Source organism: Leucopleurus acutus (assembly GCF_964270905.1).
Source record: "Leucopleurus acutus genome assembly, chromosome: 20".
Lineage (NCBI taxonomy): Eukaryota > Metazoa > Chordata > Mammalia > Artiodactyla > Delphinidae > Leucopleurus > Leucopleurus acutus.
In genome coordinates, this window is record NC_139162.1 from 47,232,298 (window position 1) to 47,252,350 (window position 20,053).

The 20,053-nt window shown below is 51.1% G+C and overlaps 1 protein-coding gene across 2 annotated transcripts in view; it reads left to right on the plus strand.

Annotated features, from left to right (window-relative positions):
• SPTBN4 (spectrin beta, non-erythrocytic 4) overlaps positions 1 to 20,053 on the plus strand; it is a gene marked incomplete at its 3' end in the record, with an annotated part of 69,681 nt that overhangs the window by 33,348 nt on the left and 16,280 nt on the right. For both annotated transcript variants that reach the window (XM_082863341.1, XM_082863342.1), the window contains exons 17-21: positions 2,561 to 2,651; positions 6,096 to 6,242; positions 7,635 to 7,898; positions 18,650 to 18,874; positions 19,714 to 19,803. In XM_082863341.1, the coding sequence (XP_082719467.1) occupies positions 2,561 to 2,651; positions 6,096 to 6,242; positions 7,635 to 7,898; positions 18,650 to 18,874; positions 19,714 to 19,803 (817 nt within the window). The remainder of the gene's footprint in view (positions 1 to 2,560; positions 2,652 to 6,095; positions 6,243 to 7,634; positions 7,899 to 18,649; positions 18,875 to 19,713; positions 19,804 to 20,053) is intronic.

The following is a 20,053-nucleotide window of genomic DNA, read 5'->3' on the forward strand; positions in this document are numbered from 1 at the left end:
GGCGTCTTTTTTCCCTAAATTCATTTGGGACAAGGTTGGAGTTTCCTAAAGGAAAACTTTTATGGAGATTCTCATCCTGAGGATGCAAATTCATGATCTAGCATCCTCCGCTCCAGGCCCGGCCCCTTCCTTCTTTTACCCAGCATTTCTTGAGTGTCTGCTGTCTGCCGGGCTCTGCAGAATGGGGAGGAGGAGCCTGGAGGGCTGTTCTTCTGAGTCACGCCTTCATTCCTTTGCAGTCATTAATGGCTCCTTTCATTCTATTGTTTATTCATTTATTCTTTTAAAAAATTTATTTGGCTGTGGTCGTAGTTGCAGCATGTGGGAGCTTCATTGCCGTGTGTGGGATCTCTAGTTGCGGCATGCGGGGTCTAGTTCCCTGACCAGGGATCGAACCCGAGCCCCCCTGCATTGGGAGCACAGAGTCTTAGCCACTGGACCACCAGGGAAGTCCCTATTCATTTATTCTTCAGCCAATTAAACAAGTACTGAGTCCACGCTGTGTTCCAGGCCCTGTGTGGGGCAATGCTGGGCGCGCATCCTGGGTGACCAGGACAGAACACGATTCCTGCCCTCATAGAGCTCACATGCTGTCTGACAAGGATGGCCCAGGATGGTCAGGGCCAGGATGGGAGAGATGCAGGGGCCCGTGGGAGCCCTGGGGTCAAACAGGGCCAGGTCCTAGTCCCAGCTCTGCCTCTCAACCTGTAGATTGAGAGCAAGTCACTTCCCTCTCCACGAGCCTCACCTCACCTGGAACCTGGCCCAGCCCTGCGTGCAGGGCACTCTTGCATCTTGGCACATGAGGCTCAGAGAGGGCAACAGACTTGCCAGAGGTCACAGCTCTTTTCTCACCCTCCCGGAAACAAGGGATTTTCCTCATCCCTAGGACTGATGCTTGACAAGTTGGCTGCTGAAGGCCTGGAGGGATTGAGTCTGGTTCAATTTCAGAGGCATTTCCTATTTCCTGGTTCCTGAGCTGAGTCTTGGCAGGACGGAGTACATATTTTGCTTGTCTCTGGCCCTTCCATCCAGCTCTGCCCTTGGTTCTCTCCGTAACTCTCTCCCACACACTCCATCTCTTTGCCTCCATCTCCCTGTACAACTATGTATCTCTGTTTCCTTGTCTGTCTCTCCTTGTTTTTTCTACCTATACCTTCATCTCTCTTTTTTTCTGCCTCTCTGTCTCTCTTGCTTTCTTTCATTCATAAAATATGTATTGAGTACCTACTGTGTGCCAGCTCCTTTTCCTAGGCATTGGGGATACAGGTGTGAGCAAAACAGACAAAAAATTCCTGCCCTCATGGAATGACGTCCTGGGGGGGGAGACAGACAAGAGAAATATGTAACATATGCAGTGTGTTAGATCGTGTTAAGTGCAAAGGAGAAAGTTAAAGAAGGAAAGAAAGCCAGAAAGTGTTGGGGAGTGATCAGCAGGGGTCTCGCTAAGAACGTGACATTTGAGTACACTTTGGGGGGAAGACCGTTCCAGGCAGAGGAAACAGCCAGTGCCAAGGCCCTGAGCTGGGAGTTGCTTGTTCAAGGCACAGCAAAGAGGGACCCCCTCAGCCGTCTCTACCAGGCCTCTTGGGCACTTTGCCCTGCACTGTGGGCAGGAGGCCAGACTGCCTGGGGCTGTGGTGCTTGCTGGCTCCGGGGTGGTCGGGCCTGGGTCCAGCCCAGCCAGTTCACTTAGGCCAAGGGCCCGCCCCTCCTTGCCTCCGTGTGGCTCCGGCTGCATCCATCCATGCCGTGCTCTCATCCCTCTCTCCAACTCTGTTGCAGCCTTCTGTCTGTCTGGCTGTGTCTTTTACTGGGGGCATCCGGCCACTTCTCTTCCTGTCCCTTTCTGGGCTGTCCCTCCCCTGACCCTCTCTGTCACTTTCCTTCCCTCTGCTTTCTGTCTACTGCTCTCCTCTCTGTCTCTTTCTCTGTCTCTGGCACTACCCTTGCTTCATTTCTTCCCTTGTGTTTCCCTATTTTCTCTCTCTGGGTCTCTTTCTTTGTCTGTCTCTCGTCCAAGTCTCTGTCAATCATTCCCTCTTGAAGTCTTTGTTTCTCTTTATCTCTGGTCTTGTGCCGGTATGTGTTCCTGTTTATCTCTCTAAGCCTTTGCATTACCCCCCACCCCCGTCAATCTATCTCTCCCTCCTGATCTCTCTTTCTCCCTAGGTGTCTCTCATTCTCTAAGTTTTTATCTCTCTCGGTATCTCTTACTCTGTAGGTCTGTTATCTCTCTCTATGGGATTGTGTCTCTCTAAGGGTATTTCCTTCTTTTCAGATATCTGTCTGTCTCTGTCCCTCTCTCTCCCATTCTCTCTCTCCCCCCACCCCGCCTTCCTCTCCCTCCCTCCTCTCTCTTCCTCCCCCAGCTCTGTCCCTGGCTTTGCCCCCACTGATGTTTCTTTGCCTTTACTCCCATCCCTACCTTGCTCTCTCCTCTTCCTCACTTGTACATATGCCCCAGGTTCCTAGCCCTGACAAGCCTGACGCCCTCACAGCCCTACTGCCAGCGCCCCCAGACACAGGCTTCCCCCAATTCCTATCTCCCCACCCCCAGGAGCCAAGAAAACCAACTACGGGCCCACCAATGGATGCAGAAGCTACACGACCAACTTGGGCTGCAGCACTTCCTCCGAGACTGCCACGAGGTAGGAACTCCAGCTGTGCTGGGGCACAGGGACTTCCTTCCTAGACAGGGAAGTGCTCCAGCACCGAGGCGCAGTGGGGGAGGGGGCGCCCCGTCTAAGTGGGTCGCGGAGCGAAGTTCACTTCGCGCCGCCAGGAGGCGTGCGGATCCTGGCCTCCGTGCGCATGCTCCTCAAGGCTCCTCCACCCACGCGCTGGGGAAGGAGGGAGGGGCCTTGAGTGCCCCTGGCAACGGCGCGCGTCCGCGCCCACAGGTCCCGCGGGGACGCGCGCTGATCTCACCTTTCCCCGCCGGAGGTTCGTGAGCAGCTCTCTGATGGGGAGAGAGGGACGGGAGACAGGAGAGGGGTGGGGGGAGCCGTGGGTGGACCAGAAGCCCAGAGCGCAGCTTCGGTCAGAGACAGTCCCCGACCAAGCCTTCGCCCCTTTAACAGTGTCCAGGAATCAAGCTCTGCCCCTTTAGAGATGAACTACACAACCGTTAGGACCAACCCAAATCAGAGGTGGTCCAGGTCCCCTTCTCCATTAGAGACAGCCCAGGAGATATGCTGCCTTTCTCTCCTTACCCTGCATTCCATAGAAACTATTCTGCACCCTGACCACATAAGAGATGGCCCCATGAGAGATGGCCCAGTAAACATTTTCCTAAACCCAAACAGAGATGGTCCTGGTCTCATCTATCTACCTGACTCAGGATAATTCGTACCCCCTCCGCGATGATACAGTACTTAAGTTTCCCCCAACCAAAGATGGTTCAGGAACCAGGTCCGAACCTCCCCAATTAAAGATGATTTGATTCCCCCCATGGTGAACCCCCATGTTCTCCCCACACATGAAATGGATAAGGGCTTCCATATACCCCCTCCCAATTCAAGTCCATTAGAGATGGGTCTGGGACTCGAGCCCACTAGAGATGAGTTCAAGAACCCCCTGTCCCCCTTCTTCCCACTGGAGATTATTCTGGACTGAAGTCTTATAAGAGATATTTCCGGCTCCCTCCCATATTTTTTACCCCTGTATAGCTGAGGTAGCCAGGAATCTGAGCCCTTTCCCACCCCACCTCACCCCCTCACATAGCTGACGTAGCCCAGGCCCCAGCCTACCCCCTCTCCCCCCCGCCGTTTGATTTGGCCCAGGAGCCCCTTCCCCCTCTCGTTAGATTGTTCTGGACCAAGCAGCAATCATCTGAGATGGCGCAGGAACACCCCCCTCCCCATGCTTTAGGGAGGGTGATGATTTCTCCTCTACGCGCGTCTGGGGCCCGGCAGAGAGGCGGGCACGTAGGCAGGTAGGGGGCGCGCGCGGGCGGGCGCGCTGCCGCTGCGCGGTGGCGGGGGAGGGGGCGCGCGTCCGCCGGAGACTCAGCCGTCACCGCCGCTGCCGCCGCCGTCGCGGTAGAGGGGCGAGAGGCCCGCCCGCCCGCTGCAGGGACCGCCCGCCAACGCCTCCGCCACTTCAGGTCTCGGGGGCGCCCAGGGGAGGGGGCTGACGCGCACCCCCGCCGAGGCGGGCGGGGGAGGGGGCTTGGGCGCGTGCTCGCCCGCCCGCCGCGGGAGGGAGGGGCGCCGGCGGCGCGGGGGCGGGTCGGTAAGGCGCAGGGACCCCAGTCCTGGGGAGGGGCCCAGATGCCGGGAGCTGTCCGCGGTGCTGCTGCGGGCCAGACTGAGGGGCCAGGTCCCAAGGGAGAGTAGCGGAAAGGGAGGACTTCTAAGGCTACTCCTGGGGTAGTGTGGATTTGCCCTGGGGGCTAAGGGGGTCCCAACCTCTCTAGGGGCCTCTCCTCTGGGTAATGGGGCCTCTGAGATTTGCCCTGGGGTTGGGGGACTCTCAGCCTTTGGAGAGATTCTTCCCTGGTTCTTGCAGAATCCGCGTTAGCCTTAGATGATGGGGGCGAATCACTTTTGCGTGGGTCTGCCGTGGGCGATGAGGGTCTTGGACTTGCTCTGGGTTTGGAGGGCTCTGACATTTGGGAGCTTTTTTCCTGGGTTGTTGGGGACTCTGGCTTTGCCCTCAGTGATGGGGGTCAATCACTTTGGGGGGCTTTACCTTGATGACAGAGTACCTCTCCTTCAGGGGCTTTGCCTTCCCTATGCGCTGTGGCTGCCATTGGCAAACTCTTCCCTGCTTGTCGGGAATCTGATAGCATTGGAGGATTCAGCATTTGACTTGGCTCGCGTGTGTGTCTGTGTATGTATGAGGGAGTATGACGCTGTCCTGGACCCCTGGGGAGCACATGCTCAGGGGACATGGAGTGGGGTTTGGCCGACTGGGAATTTGTCCTTGGCTATGACTGTAAGCCAGAGTCCGTGGTTTTTGTTTTTTTTCCCAAGAGGGAGGAGGAGGATCTTGTGACTGAGGGGGGAGGAGAAAGGGGAGGAGCAAACTGCCCAGGTGCCAGGTTTGGTCATGAGTGGGGAGGTTCCTGCTTGAGGGACGAGTCTCATTGGGAGGGAGGGGTTGCTCAGAGAGCAGCCCTGTGACGGGCCTGCTGAGGGTGGCGAGAGGGGCCCACTCCTGTTGCTTGCATTTGGGATGACCGGTTTTGTTGGTGAGTGGGGGCGCTAGAAATAGCTTTAGTTTGGGAGGGGGGGTTGGCTGCGGAGGTTCTATCTGGTCCGTGCTGGAGAGTCTGATGCTAGATTTGTAGCATCTCATTTGGGGTAGACTCATGTGGGGAGCCAGAAGGTAGCCCTGATGCTTGCATTTGGGGGGTTGGCTTTGGTTGGGGGCCACAATGCATCATGGTTTTGGTGAACTGTGGTCTTGGGCTGGATCCTCAGGGCTGGATTTGGGGAGTTCTGTGGGCTCATTAAGGAGGCTGGATCTGGGTTGCAGGGGATGGGTCTACCCCACATTGGAGGGATGGTTTGGAGGGAACTAGACTTGGCACTAGTTGGGAGGGTTTTTAGGGGTTCATCTGGCCATATTGGGGGTCTGGGACTAGATATGGGGCTTCACCTGATACCTTTGGGAATGGGTTGGAGATCTTGAATTGGTCCTTACTGGAGGTGGCTGAGACTGAATTGAAGGGTCTAAGTACCGCTGGGGGTGAGGGGTGCAAGACTGAATCGGAAGTGAGTTAAATTAGGTTGGAGGGCTTGTTTTGGAGAGCTGATTTGGCTATGGGTGGGAAGACTGGCCTAGGAACCCTACCTTGGGGCTTAGGGCTTATGAGGAGTTGAGAAGGGCTGCCCTGAGGACAGAGGGCTAAGAGATGTTGCATTCTGGGGACCCTTTCATCCATCCCCTACTCCCTAGGAAAGGGCTTAAGCTGCACACCCCTGCCATAAGGGCCTCACTTGCACAGCTTTTTCCATCCCACCCTTCTCTCCTTCCCCAGTCCTAGAAGCCTAGGCCCTGAACCTGGGACATTGTGGAGGGGATGGGGGGGCGGGGCTATGGCAGGTTGTGGGGAATTGGCTGAGCCCCTCCCCCATCCTGCACAGCTGGATGGCTGGATCCATGAGAAGATGCTGATGGCGCGAGACAGCACGCGGGAAGACGGCCACAAGCTGCATAAGAGATGGCTCCGGCATCAGGCGTTCATGGCAGAGCTGGCTCAGAATAAGGAGTGGCTGGAGAAGATTGAGAGGGTGAGTATGCAGAAGGACCCGCTGCCCATGCCAGGTGCCAGGGGCCTCCAGGGAACCCATGTCTCACCTCCTTCACCCTCCGCTGCCAGCCCGCTCTTCTCATACCCCTGAACTGGTTCAGATAACTTCCACATCTGCTCCTAGTTTTGTGGCCTTGAGTAATTCACGTAACCTCTTTGAGCCTCAGTTTGCCTGTCTGTAAAATGGCCAACATCTCTTCTGAATGGTTGTTAAATATTTCACCCCTTCTTATAATCTCCCCCACCAGGCTTCCCTTCACACCATTTGGAGCATTTAAAATAGAAAGTCAGGTAGTCAGGTTGGGGCAGCCCTGGGAAGCTGGGGTTAAAGTGAACATTGGGTTCCTACAACCGTGGGTTCTCATTCTGTCTATGCTGCTACCAGCGCTGGGGCCTTGGGGGAATTGTGTTAACTTCTTTGAGCCTCAGTTTTATTGAAGTATAGTTGATTTACAACGTGGTGTTAGTTTCTGGTGTACAGCAAAGTGATTCAGTTATATATATGTGTATACATATATACATACATATACATGTATACATATTATTTTTCACATGGTTTATTACAAGATTTTGAATATAGTTCGCTGTGCTATACAATTGGACCTTGTTGTTTATGCTCTGCTTTAAAATTAGGAAATAAGAAATGTAGGCTCTTGAGTACATAAAGTGCTTAACACAAGGCCAGGCACCTAGGAGCTGTAATTGCTATGGTATTGTTCTTTTTAATACGTAATATGATATATGTGGCTCTAGGCCAACGTATATTGGAGCTTGACTTCAGCTTGGAGGGACCCAGGCAGATTTTTGCTCTAAGCATCAACCCCCAAAACTGCCCCTAGACCTGCTGCCCTGGATCCCCCCACTCTTTTCACTGAAAACAGAGGGACCCAGGTGGGTCTTAAACCCTTAAATGGCCACCGATGCCCCATAATGGTGGCACGTGGCAAAGCCACTCTCCTTGACTTGGAGTTTAATGGAGGTTTGTTCTCTCTGTCTCTTTCTCCCATCTCTGTCTCTCGCTCCCCTTCTCTGTCTTATGGTCCTCTTCCGATATTTCTAATTTTGTGCACATCTCTGTATCCATCACTCTATGGCTGTCCGTCTCTCTCTGTCTCCTTCTCATGCCTCTGTGCTGTCTGTCTCCCTCCCCACACCCCTGTCTATCTGTCTGTCTCTCCTCATCTCTCTTCCCATGCTTGGTGCTTTCCCTCCAACCACCCATCATGTCTCTGCCTCTCTGTGTGTCTCCAACTCCTTGATTCTGTCTCTCTCTCCACGTCTCTCCCTATGTTCTGCTGCCCCCATATTTCTCTGTCCCTCCCCACCATCCACTCCCTCCCCCTCATTTCCTGCCTCCCATTGTCTGGGGCAGGAGGGCCAGCAACTGATGCAGGAGAAACCAGAGCTGGCAGCCTCGGTGCGGAAGAAGCTGGGTGAGATCCGGCAGTGCTGGGCGGAGCTGGAGAGCACCACCCAGGCCAAGGCGAGGCAGCTCTTTGAGGCCAGCAAGGCCGACCAGCTGGTGCAGAGCTTCGCTGAGCTGGACAAGAAGCTCCTTCACATGGAAAGCCAGCTGCAAGATGTGGACCCTGGTGGGGACCTGGCCACTGTCAACAGCCAGCTCAAGAAGCTGCAGGTACGGCTGGCTGACACAGACGGGGGCTTTCTAAACACAGTGGGGCCAGAGTCAGGGTCAGATCCCACTTGAGGTATTTCAGACAGAGGGGATTTAAGATAGGGATTTATTTCAAATGTGTTAGAAGAGCTGGAAACAGAAGGGAATACTGAGGCAGTCCAGCTAGTAGCCACTATTGGAAGCACCCACCACCCCTAGGGAAGGGGGTACAAAGGGGGAGGAAAGATTTAGAGCCAAAAAGCAGTAGGTAGATAACAAGCACACTGAGGGTTTTCCAGGACCCTGACACCTGTTTCCTGGATGGAGAAACCAAGGCCCAGAGGCAGGGGGCTGGCTTTGCACAGAATAATAACAACATTCATGGGACTTCCCTGGCGGTCCGATGGTTAAGACTCCGCGCTCCCAGTGCAGGGGGCACAGGTTTGATCCCTGGTGGGGGAACTAAGATCCCCATGCCACTCGGGCAGCCAAAATAAATAAATGAATAAAATAACGGCATTCATGGAGTGCTTCCCCCACCAGCCTCTGTGCCGAGCTCTCACTGACCCCTCCCAGCGACGCTAAGAGATTGGTACTGTTATTATCCCCCATTTGACCAACGGGGAAACTGAGGCACGGAAGGTAGAGAGCCTGGCCCAAGGACACACAGCTAGCCAGTGTCTCCATTACAAAACAGCGGCTCTTAGAGAACAGACACAGTGTCTGCTTTATCTCTGCTCCTAGCCTGGCAGCCTGTGGTGCTTGGTATCTTACTGTTTGATGCGCTGACCGGAGGTGTGAATGTAGGAGCTGCGTCTCACCTCCCAAGGTGTGACAACTCCTGCCTTTACATCCCAGGAACAATGTCTGAGGCTCTGGGAGGTGAACTAATGGCCCAGGGCAGCCAGTGGCAGAGCTTGGATTCAAATCCAGGTCCCTCAACTCTTCACCACTCCTGCATAGTTATGCTTCTAAAGTGTCTGGCAAAAAAAAAAAAAAAAGTCGACTGATAATAAAAGCACATGACACTAATTAGTATTTATTCAGTTATCTATGCAGCAAATCTTTATTGAGCACCTATGTCAACACGCTAAGGGCTTTTCTGGAATACAGCAGTAAGCAAAACTGACAAAAACTCATGGCCCCCGTGGGGCTCACATTCTGGTGAGGAAGACGGGCAAAGAAGCAAAGAGCAACAGATCTGAATAGGATGTCAGGGACGTCATTGCTTTCTGTACCCCAGCGGTTCTCAACTGCCTTGTCTCCAGGATCCCTTTACCTCTTACAAATCACTGAGATCCCAAAGAGCTTGTTTGCGTGTTTAATATTTACTATATTAAAAATGAAAACTGGACATATTTAAACGATTGATTTTGTTTAAAAACAACAACAATAAATCAATCACCTATGGACCCCAAAGCATTCTTTTATGAAGAATAACTATATTTTCCAAAACAACAACAAAAAAATGTAGGCAGAAGATTGGCATCGTTTTCAACGTTGCAGCTCCCTTTCGTGCCCGGCTTAAAGGAGCACTGGAGGGAATTCCCTGACAGTCCAGTGGTTAGCACAGGTTTGATCCCTGGTCGGGGAACTAAGATCCTGCATGCCACCCGGCGTGGCCAAAAAAAAAAGAGCACTGGCTTCTCACCTCTGCTTCTGCATTCAGTGTCTCTTGCAATAGCACTGGTCATGCGGTCCCTGCAAAACCCTGCTGTGTACCTGGAAGAGAATGAGAGGGATAAAGGCAAATTAACAGCTTAGTATTTTTTTAAACAATGTTGTAACCTTGCAGACCCCTTGAAAAGATCTTGGGGATCCGCAGGAGTACCCGGACCACACTTTGAGAACCGCTGATCTGTGTTCTGTGCCAGCCACTGATAACCTGTCCCTCCTCCCCAGCGGCCCTACGAGGGAAGTGCTCTGGTTTATCCTCACTGGACATGTGAGGAAACCACAGCACAGAAAGAGTCCTGGCTCTCCCGAGGTCACACAGCCACCAAGTGGCCATTCAGGACCACATTTAGTTCCCATCCACCCTCCTCCCTCGATACTCCCAGACCGTAGTGGGGAACATGACCCTCTCACTGGCCTCTGAAAAATCCATCACTGCCTGAGGTCCATAGCTGCGCAGGCAGTGGTCACGCAGGGATGACTCGGCCCCACGTCTGTTCTGAGGGATCACCTGGAATATCGGCAGAAACAAGTGGTGGCCTGGATGGTCAGACAGAGGAGGGAGCAAGGAGTAGTAGCAGCTAGGGGCCAAGTGATGAAAGCCCTGAGGGGGGCAGACAGACCTGGGTTCAAATCCCAGCCAGGGCGCAAGTGTAGTCCCTCTCTGAACCTCTGTCGTCCCATCTTAAGTAGGACTGCCTCAGCGCGGGCATCCCAGGGCCAGGTGAAGGTGTGCACTGGGATGTGGTGAGTTCCCAGCAAGTGGGGATCTGTGACTGTCAGGATCCCAACAGGAAACAGAAGGCATATTCCACTGAGGACGATTTGAAGAGGACCTATCGAGAGTCTTGACAAAGGTGTGAGCAGGGAATGGGGAAGCCTTGGGGCCGATAGGAGGGAGCTTTACTTCCGGGCAGGGGTGAGGGGGGTGGGGGAGGACAGGGGGTGCAGAGTCACCTGGAAGGAGCGGGGACCCTTAGGCAAGAATGGCCGCTGCTGCAGGGAGGAGCCGGGAAATGATAGGTCCCCTCCGCTACGTTCACAGGACTTACTTCATGGGTGCAGCCCCACAGGACCCCACACTCGGTTTTATGCTCTGCTCTCCTGTTTTGAAATTCTTTCGGCCGTGCCACGGAGCATGCAGGATCTTAGTTCCCCGACCAGGGATAGAACCCGTGCCCCCTGCAGTGGAAGCGTGGATTCTTAACCACTGGACTGCCAGGGAAATCCCTGTCCTGTTCTGAAATTCTGAACATTTGAATCAAGGGACCTGCATTTGCATTTTGCACTGGGCCCTGCAAATTATGTAGCCAATCCTGAGCCCAGCCAACCTGGAAGCCAGAAGACAGGGGAGCCAGTTGCTATGGTCCATACAGGTCAGCCCACCCCACCCCGCCCCCGGCGACCCCAGGGCACAGAGCAGGATGGAGAAGCTTAGACTGTGGGCCAGGAGGGGCAAATGGAGCCCTCCAGCACAGCAGCAACTATTACTACGACTATTCATTGTCTTACGATGATGACTAACTCTTCCTCAGTAGTTTATTTCAGTGAATAAAAGCACAGACTCAGGACTCAGCAGGTGTGGGTTTGAATCAGAGCTCTGCCACTTACTAGGTGTGCGATGTTGGGCACGTGGCTTTGCCTCTGGTCTGAGCCTCAGGCGCCTCCTCCGTGCAAAGGGAAGGACCCTAATGCTAAGCCGTTTGGTGACAGTGGGACTCTGGGTGGCAGTACATGCCAAGGTCAAGGCCATGGATGCTGGAGCCTGGCTGCCTGGGGTCAAGCCCAGCTCTGTGACTTACCAACTGGCTAACTTGGAATTATTTCTCTTTTTGTGTGTCAGTTTCTTCTTCAGTCAAATGGACATAATAACAGTAGTGATTTCATACGAACATTGTAAAGATTACAAGACGTACTGCAGGATGTAGTTTCAGAATTGCTGACCCAGCAAATCTGACTAAGAGACAGTTCTCGCTTACAGGTTTTAAATTTTTAATTGTCTTCCACCAGAGGGCACATCGTCACTACACTGTGTTCAAAAGTTGGGTTATTTCTCTGCCTTCCGTAGATTCTGTTATTTATGTGAAATAGTTGTTTCATTTGTTTCTGATTATATTCCAGTTTGGCACGTCCCCCCATCCATGGAGCTTTTAAAAAATGTATTTGGCGGGGCGGGGGGAGGTGCTACATGAGACGTTAATATAGCGCCGAAAGTTACAACTGCCAGTTTACAGTTCACCTGTGACAGATTGCTCGCCTGAGTCCTGATGCCATTTAATGCTCTCGTCCCCAGCAGCAAATGTTAGAGCTCCTGTTTCTGCCCATGCTTGCCAACACTTGGTGTTGGCAGACTTTTTAGATTTTTTTTCCCAGTCTGGTGAATAGGCAGCATATCTCACTGCGGTCTTTGCATTTGCATTTTGGGTGGAACTGGTGACCTTGAGCATCCTTGTCTCCCTTTTTGGCCATTTAGGTTTCAGAGGGAAGGTTTGGGGCCTCCTGCCCTAGACAAGTGCAGAGCTGGCTCTTCCCTCCACATGGAGGGGGTTAGGCCCACCAAGCCCTGGGGACCAGGAGGTGAGGTCCCCATTGTTTAAGGGAGAGACTGAGGCCCAGGGCGGATGAGAGCCTGGGTGGGTGGGTGGGGGGGTCACACAGCGATGGGTAGGCTCAGCACAGGACGCCTGGCCCCTTTCCCCAGCAGAGGGAGCCCGAGGTGGGGAGTGACTCAGTGGGCCAAGGCCCCATATGGAGTCCAGCTGGGCCTCAGGAGCTGCCACTGGGGAGGGGAGCGGCCTCCCAAGGCCCTGCTGTCCCCTGGGGCCTGCCTGAGATCCCAGACACTGTGCATATGCAGGAGGGAGGGGGTCGGTCCAGCCGGGCACATCTCCTGGCTGCTCTACCCCTCAGGGCACCAGGGCCAGGCTGGACTGGGGGAGGTGCTGGCTCTGGGTCTGAGGGGGTGTGGCTGTGAGAGTGATCTCTTCCCCCTCTGCCTCACTCTGGGCCTGTCTCCCAGTCTCCCCCAGTTCCTCTGTGTCTCTCTTTCTCTTAGTTCTTTTCTCTCTCTTTCTCACCTGTCTGTCTGTCTCTCTGTCTCTTTCTCTCTCTCTGTCTTACTCTCTCACTCTCTTCTCTCCGTCTCTTTTCATTTCAGTTCTCCATCTCTGCCCCTCTCCCTTGATCTCGCCTCATCCCTGTGTCCTCCTCGTGTCCTTCCCCTTGTCCCCCACCCCAGCTGCTGCAGCAGCCTTCCTGGAACCCCGCCTCCCAGGTCTAGGCCATGTGACCCAGAGTCCTCCTTCAGGGCCTCCTCCAACTGTCCTTGCCGGCTGAGGGGCCAGATGGTAGAGTCCCAAACCCCTGCTTTCCCAATCCCAGGGGTCTGACCAGCTGGCCTGGCTCAGCCATGGGCTCTTGCTTGGGGAGGGAAGCGGGGAGCTGGTCTCCTGCCATCTAAGGGGGACCAGTCAGGGGAAGATGCACGTGGAGTCTTTGCAGCTGCTGAGCTGAGTCCATAAAGACTACCTCCCACCCTAAGCCAGGCTCTTTTCTCTGGCCGAGAAAACACTCTCTTTGCCCCTTTTCATTCTTTGCCCCACATTTCTTCATCGAGCTCATCATGGCCCAGAGTCAGGAGCTACACAGTCCAGGGTTTGAACTCTCGTTCTCCTACTGTGTGACTGAGGACAAGTGACCCCACCTTTCTGAGCCGCATCATCCCCAATTCCAGAGAAGCAGAGTGACTGAGGGCCACTAGGGTTTCGTGGTCACTTGGTCCTGGGTTCAAATTCTGGTTCTGGCAGTTTTTAATCTGGGCCAGGCATTGTTCGTCTCTGAGCCTCAGTCTCCCCAGCTGGAATATGGGAAGACAGCAGGTGGATCCGAGAAGGAATCAGGTTGATGTGGGGGTCGGGGCTTGTGTGTCACCATGGGGCAGAGCGCCTGAAGCTCTTTTGGAAGTAGGCTCTTCTGTCTTTTGTTTGTTTGTTTTGTTTTTTACCTTTAATCTCTTTTTTTTTTTTTTGGCTGTGCTGCGCGGCTTGTGGGATGTTAGTTCCCCGACCGGGGATTGAACCCAGGGCCTCAGCAGTGACAGCACGGAGTTCTAACACTGGACCACCAGGGAATTCCCAAAATACACACTCTTAAAGAGTACAATTCAGTGATTTTTAGTGTATTTACAAAGTCAAGTGACTCTCACCACTATCTAATTCCAGAACATTTGCATCACCCCAAAGAGAAACCCCGCACCCATTAGTTCCCTCTACTAGTCTACTTCCTGTCTCTACAGACTTGCCTATTTTGGACATTTCACATAAATGGAATCGTACAATATATTGTCCTTTGTGTCTGGCTTCTTTCACTTAATGTTTTCAAGAATCATCCATGTTGTTTCTTTGGTTTTAACGCTTAAAGCTAGTTTACTTTTTTTTTTTTTTTAATGTTAACCTTTAATACCAAGAGAAGCAGAAGAGCATGGTGACCAATCCAACAAACAAAATCAACACGCATTTATGGAGACTTACTCTGTGCCAGGCATGGAGCCAGGAGCTGGGCTCCAGTTGTGAACCATACAAGCATCCCCATCTTCCCTGACCTCATATGCTGTTGTGAGGATTAAACGAATTCATTCTTGTCAAGCGCTTAGGGCAATCAGGGTGTGTTACCCATTATCGCTGCTGTGGCAAGAAGTTCAAACAGAAGGGTATGATGTGTAAAGTGAAGTCTTCCTTCCTCCTCCACATGCAAGTCCCACTCCGCAGGGGTGTAGCTGCTCTCAACTGTTTCTGCTCTATCCTTCTAGAAATATTCTCTGCAGACCCACACACATACACATGACATACAGCCTATAGTGCAGCTTGCCTTTTCACTTGACAAAACACCCTGGGCATCCTTCCTTGTCACAAAATCGAGGATAGAGTCTGTCCTTTTAAACTGTTGCCTGGTATTCCAGGGGTAGTTTGACAATGTCATTAACCAGCCTTTGAGAAACCTTCGGGCTGTTCTCAATCTTCCGCTAGTATAAATAATGCCACAACAGACATCCCTGTCCATATGTATTTGAGCCTATGTGCAAATATTTCTGTAGATAATAATCCTCAGAGTAAAATTTGGGGACCCAAAGGTGTATGCATTAAACTTTTTCATAAATATTGCCAAGTGTTCTCCTGAAACGGCAGTGGACACACTTGCAGTGTGAGAGCCATCCATCTCCCCACATGGCTGACGTCATTAGGTATTAGCAAGCTTTTGCATCTCTGCTAATCTGAGAAGTGAAAGGTACTGTTCCGTAGTTACTTGAATTTGCATTTTCCTAAATATTGAAGGAGGCTGAACATCTTTTCATGTGTTTAAGGACCATTGTACTTCTGTATCCTTAGCCCATGTTTGCAGGAAAGGATACACATTAAATGGGTGTTCAAAATACGTGGCATTTTTGTAGAAGTAGAAAAGTGGCAGCCCCTGGAATTATTCCATCTCAGGTCACACGGCCACTTGCTGGAGAGGTGGCAGAGGAGTTTTCATTTCATGGGGAAGTGGAACTTATAACCTTCATATTTCAGACTATATTTGAAAGTTTCCTGAATTCTAATGCATTTTTAGTTTTCTACACATCACGACAATGTTTTTCTTAGCGAAAAAGTTTGGGGGATGACTATTTCATTTTTCTTTGATTTCTGCCACTTATAATTGTGCCTTTAAAATTTTTTCCATTGTACATGGTTTTGACTTGTTATAAGGTTTGATTTTTACCCATTTTTATGACTCCTACAGATTGTGAACTGTATCAGCTGGGATTCTTTGGGGTGCAGTTCATAGGACTTAGGCTAAAAGGGGACAGTGTTGGCTTACGTAGCTGGAAGATCCAGGGGGTATGAGCTTGGGGCATGGCTGGATCAGTTCCTCAAATTACATCCTCAGGAATCTCTCTGTCTTTGTTTCTGCACCCTGCTTTTCTCTGTGTTGGCCTCGTCACTGGGGAGCCTGTTCCCTCCTGGTGGCAAAATTGTCTCCAGTATCCCAGGTCTGTGTTCTTCTACCTTTAGGAATACGATGAGAAGGAGACCACCCCTTTTGAGCTCACACACCTTTCCAGCAAAAGTGGGAAGAGTTTTCATTGGCTGATCTTAGGTTACATGCCATCTCTTACCCAATCCTTGTGGCCAGGGTGATTCAGTGTTTCTCATTGACCAGGCCTGACTCACATGGCCATTCTTGGACCGCTTGGTTTCATCAGCCCCTTAGGAAACTGTAATAGTTTTCATTGGCCCAGCTTAGGTAATAGGACCATCCCTGACCCAGTGTTCTGATTGGCCAGGTTTAGATCATGTGGCCACCTTGGCCCTCTAGGTTTTATCAGTTCCTCAAGAAGTTCAGGACCTGAGAGTGGATTTTCAGGTGCTGCAAAGGAAGGGACGGATGTTACGCAGGCAAAACCAACCCCTCTGCACTACAGAACCTCCCAACAAAAGTCTTAATTTGGTTCTTAAGTTTCCAGCTTTGGGTTTCAGTCTTTTGCTGTAATCTGTTACCACTTAATTTCATTATTTTGTTTTCTTTTCTAGACTTCCCCCATCTGTTTAGAATCACACAATACATAAAATTTGGGGTGGGGGGAAGATCCTACTAACCTAGATATCTTCGGTAAAACAAAGTCTCACTTCAACGTGCCTCCGGATCCCACACTCCAAAGGGGACTTCAACTATTATTTGGTGTGCATCCTTCTAGATCTCTTTCTATGTGTTAATAGATGTGCCTATATGGATTACCAATGGTTTCATTTTCTTTGTATTTCATGCTTAATTTAAATTCTTGAATAAATAAATATCATGGTCCAGACATCAAAAACTATCTAAAAAATCCTATGTGAAAAGTTTCTCCTTCATCCCTGTCCCCATTCACTAAATTCTCATCCCCCCAATAGGTACCATCTGTTATTAATTTCTTGTTTATTCCAGGGAATTTTTATGCATGTGTAATCCACTACAAATATCTATTCATAAGTAGGTTCTAAAATTGTTTTCCTCTTAACAGTAAATCTTGGGTATTATTCAATACTGATGTGGATTTGTTTAACCGTTTCAGTCTTCATGAGCATCGAGGTTGTTTCCATTTTTTTTTTCCCCATTATAAGCTCTGCTATGATGAGGTCTTTGGACAAACATCTGCTATGATGACCATCCTCAGACAAACATCTTTGTGCGTATGTGCCAGTGTTTCTTTTTTTTTTATTACTTTAGTTTTATTATTATCAGTTATTATATTTTTGGCTGCGTAGGATCTTCGTTGCTGTGCGTGGGCTTTCTCTAGTTGCAGCGCGTGGGGACTACTCTTCATTGCGGTGTGCGGGCTTCTCATTGCGGTGGCTTCTCTTGTTGTGGAGCACGGGCTCTAGGCGTGGGCTTCAGTAGTTGTGGCACGCGGGCTCAGTCGTTGTGGCTCGCGGGCTCCAGAGCGCGGGCACAGTAGTTGTGGCGCACAGGCTTAGTTGCTCCACAGCATGTGGGATCTTCCCGGACCAGGGCTCGAGCCCATGTCCCCTGCATTGGCAGGCAGATTCTTAACCACTGCGCCACCCGGGAAGTCCCTGTGCCAGTGTTTCTTTAAATACATTCCTAGAAGTGCAAGTACCAGTGCCGGATCAAAGCATTTTGACACATATTGCATTTGGATAGGACCTGCCAAACTGCCTTCCAAAAAGGCTCTACTAATTTACACCACCACTGACAGTGGCTGAGTGTGCCCATCTCCCTGTGTCTTTGCCAACACTAGATATTATTGATCTTTTAAATTTTTGCCAATCTGATGAATAGAAGAGGATACCTTGTTTTAATCTGTATTATCCTGCTGATTAGTGAGACTGGGAATCTTTTCGTGCACTTATGTTTTCTTCTTTGTGTTGCCTGTTCACATCTAATGCCCATTTCTCTTTTGGGCCATCTCTCTTTGCTGATGTCATTCATTTGTGCATTGAACAAACCGCAATTGAAGGCCTATTACATGCTGGACACTGTTCTAGGCACTTGGGAATACAGAGGTGAATTGACACAGCCTCTGCCCTCGTGAAGCTAACATTCCAGAAGCAGGAGACCAATTAAAAAAGGCTTCACAAGTAAAGACAGCTATCGGATGGTGGTTAAGTGCTGCAGAGACAAAGGAAGCAGGATAAAAGGGAATTCTTTTACTGTTAAAGAAACTAGTGCTTTGCTCTAACACATACTATTTTTCCAGCTTGTTATTTGCCTTTAACTAAATCTAGAAATTTAGGTTGTTGCAAAAGTATTTTTTTAAAAACAAAAGTATTTTTTGTGGCCAAATTTATAAATCTTTCCCTTTACGGTTTATGTGCTTGGAAAGCTTTCCTCCACCCCAAGATTATAAAAGCATTTGCCCCGGTTTTCTTAGTATGCCTTATGGATTTACTTATTCCACTTAAGTCTTTAATCCATCTGGAATTATTTTCAGCATAAAGAGTGAGGAAGGGATCCAGCTAAATTGGTCAGCGACTTGGCCCCTGACCATTCATTGAATAACCCATCCTTTCCTCGGAGGTTGGAAATGGCATCTATAAACTGTCTGAATTCTCCTGTGTACTTGGGTCTGCTTTTCCACGTTCTGTCTATCCCTGTGGCACATCAACCATTATAGCTTTGTATTTATTTTTGATATTTGGAAAGGTTGACTCTTTGGACAAATTACCTAACTTTTCTGGGCCTCAGTTTCCTCCTCTGTAACATAGGGATACCACCAACCTCGAAGGGTTTTTCTGAGAACTAATGAACTAATGGGCCACTTTAGTCCAGGGGGTCAGGAAAGACTCTTTGAAAAGGTAACAGCTAAGCTGAAATCTGATTGACTGGGAAGAGCATGCCTGGTAGAGGGAATAGTTACGGCAGAGGCCTTGAGACAGGAACTAGCTTAGTGGGTTGCAGGATCAGAGAGGAGGGCAGCGCTTCTGGAAGGAATTGGGCCAGGGGAGAGTGGAATAGTGGGCCTCGACCAGGGGTTTGGCTGTCACCATAAAGGTACTGGAGAGCCACAGCGGGATCAGGAGGGAGGGTGGGGCCTGCTGACCCTACCCTTGTCCCTACAGTCGATGGAGTCTCAAGTGGAGGAGTGGTACCGCGAGGTGGGAGAGTTGCAGGCGCAGACGGCGGCGCTGCCGCTGGAGCCGGCGAGCAAGGAGCTGGTGGGCGAGCGGCAGAACGCGGTGGGCGAGCGCCTGGTGCGTCTGCTCGAGCCGCTGCAGGAGCGCCGCCGCCTGCTGCTCGCCTCCAAGGAGCTGCACCAGGTGGCGCACGACGTCGAGGACGAGCTGGTGAGGATCCGCGCGGGGATCTGGGGCGGGAGGGGTGTGCGAGGGTGGGGCGGGGCATGAGGCCAGAGGCGGGCCAGCCAGCAGAGGGGGTGGAGACTGGGATGGGGGCGGGGCCATGGGACTTAGGAGAGTTCAAGGGAGGAGATGGCTGAGGGACCTATCCACTAATAAGCAGATAGACTCAGTCATTCAGTCCTTAAGTTTTTCACTTACTTATTCACTCATTCATTCACTCTTCCACATTTCATTAACACTTTCAATCACTCATTGATTTATTCATGAAGTTATTGATTTATTCATCCACTCATCCTTTATTCATTCTTTCACTCATTTATTTATTATTCACTTACTCACTTGTCACTCATCCATTCATTTCCTCATTCAGCCATTCACTAATTTGTTCATTCAGACTTGTCCTAAGTCAGTGACAACCCAGTGTGGTTAGGAATGTGATGGGGGAAGCAGGGGGCTGTGAAAGCCGGGAGGAGGCATCTGGCCAAGTTCAAAAGTCAGGGAGAGTTTCCTGGAGGAGGGGATGTCTGAGCTGAGACGTGAAGGAAGAGTACATTTGAGGGAGCCTGCTGAGGGAGTGGGAAGGGAATTCCAGGAAGCAAGACCTGCCTGTGCAAAGGCCAGAGGTAAGCATGAGCCTGGCTCGCGTGCAGAGAGCAAGACAGAACGTGTCCAGAGAGGAGGCTGAAGACAGGACCAGACTTTTAGGCGAGGAAGGGCCTTGGATGCCGGGGAGGCTTGGATGCTTACAGTTTAGCTGGGAGGGAGGGGTCCTTGCCCTGCTCCCTGTGTCCTTCCCTTGACCTTATCCCTGATTTCCTCTCCAGGCATGGGTCCAGGAGCGGCTGCCACTGGCCATGCAGACAGAGCGAGGCAGTGGTTTGCAGGCCGTCCAGCAGTACATCAAAAAGAACCAGGTGAGCAGAGCCACGTCAGGGGAGTGGGTTAGGACACATTTGGTTACAAATGATAGAAAACAGCTCAAGGTGGTTAAAGCCAAAGAGGGGAATTTATAGGCTCTTGTAACTGCGGAGACCGTGGACCGCAGATAGATGCATCAGGTGCTTCCAAGACGTCATGAATCTCTCATTTCCATTTTTTTTTTTCCTGTTAGCTTTGTTCTCAGGCCAGCTCTCCTCTCCTGCTGGTAAAAGAACTCCAACAGAT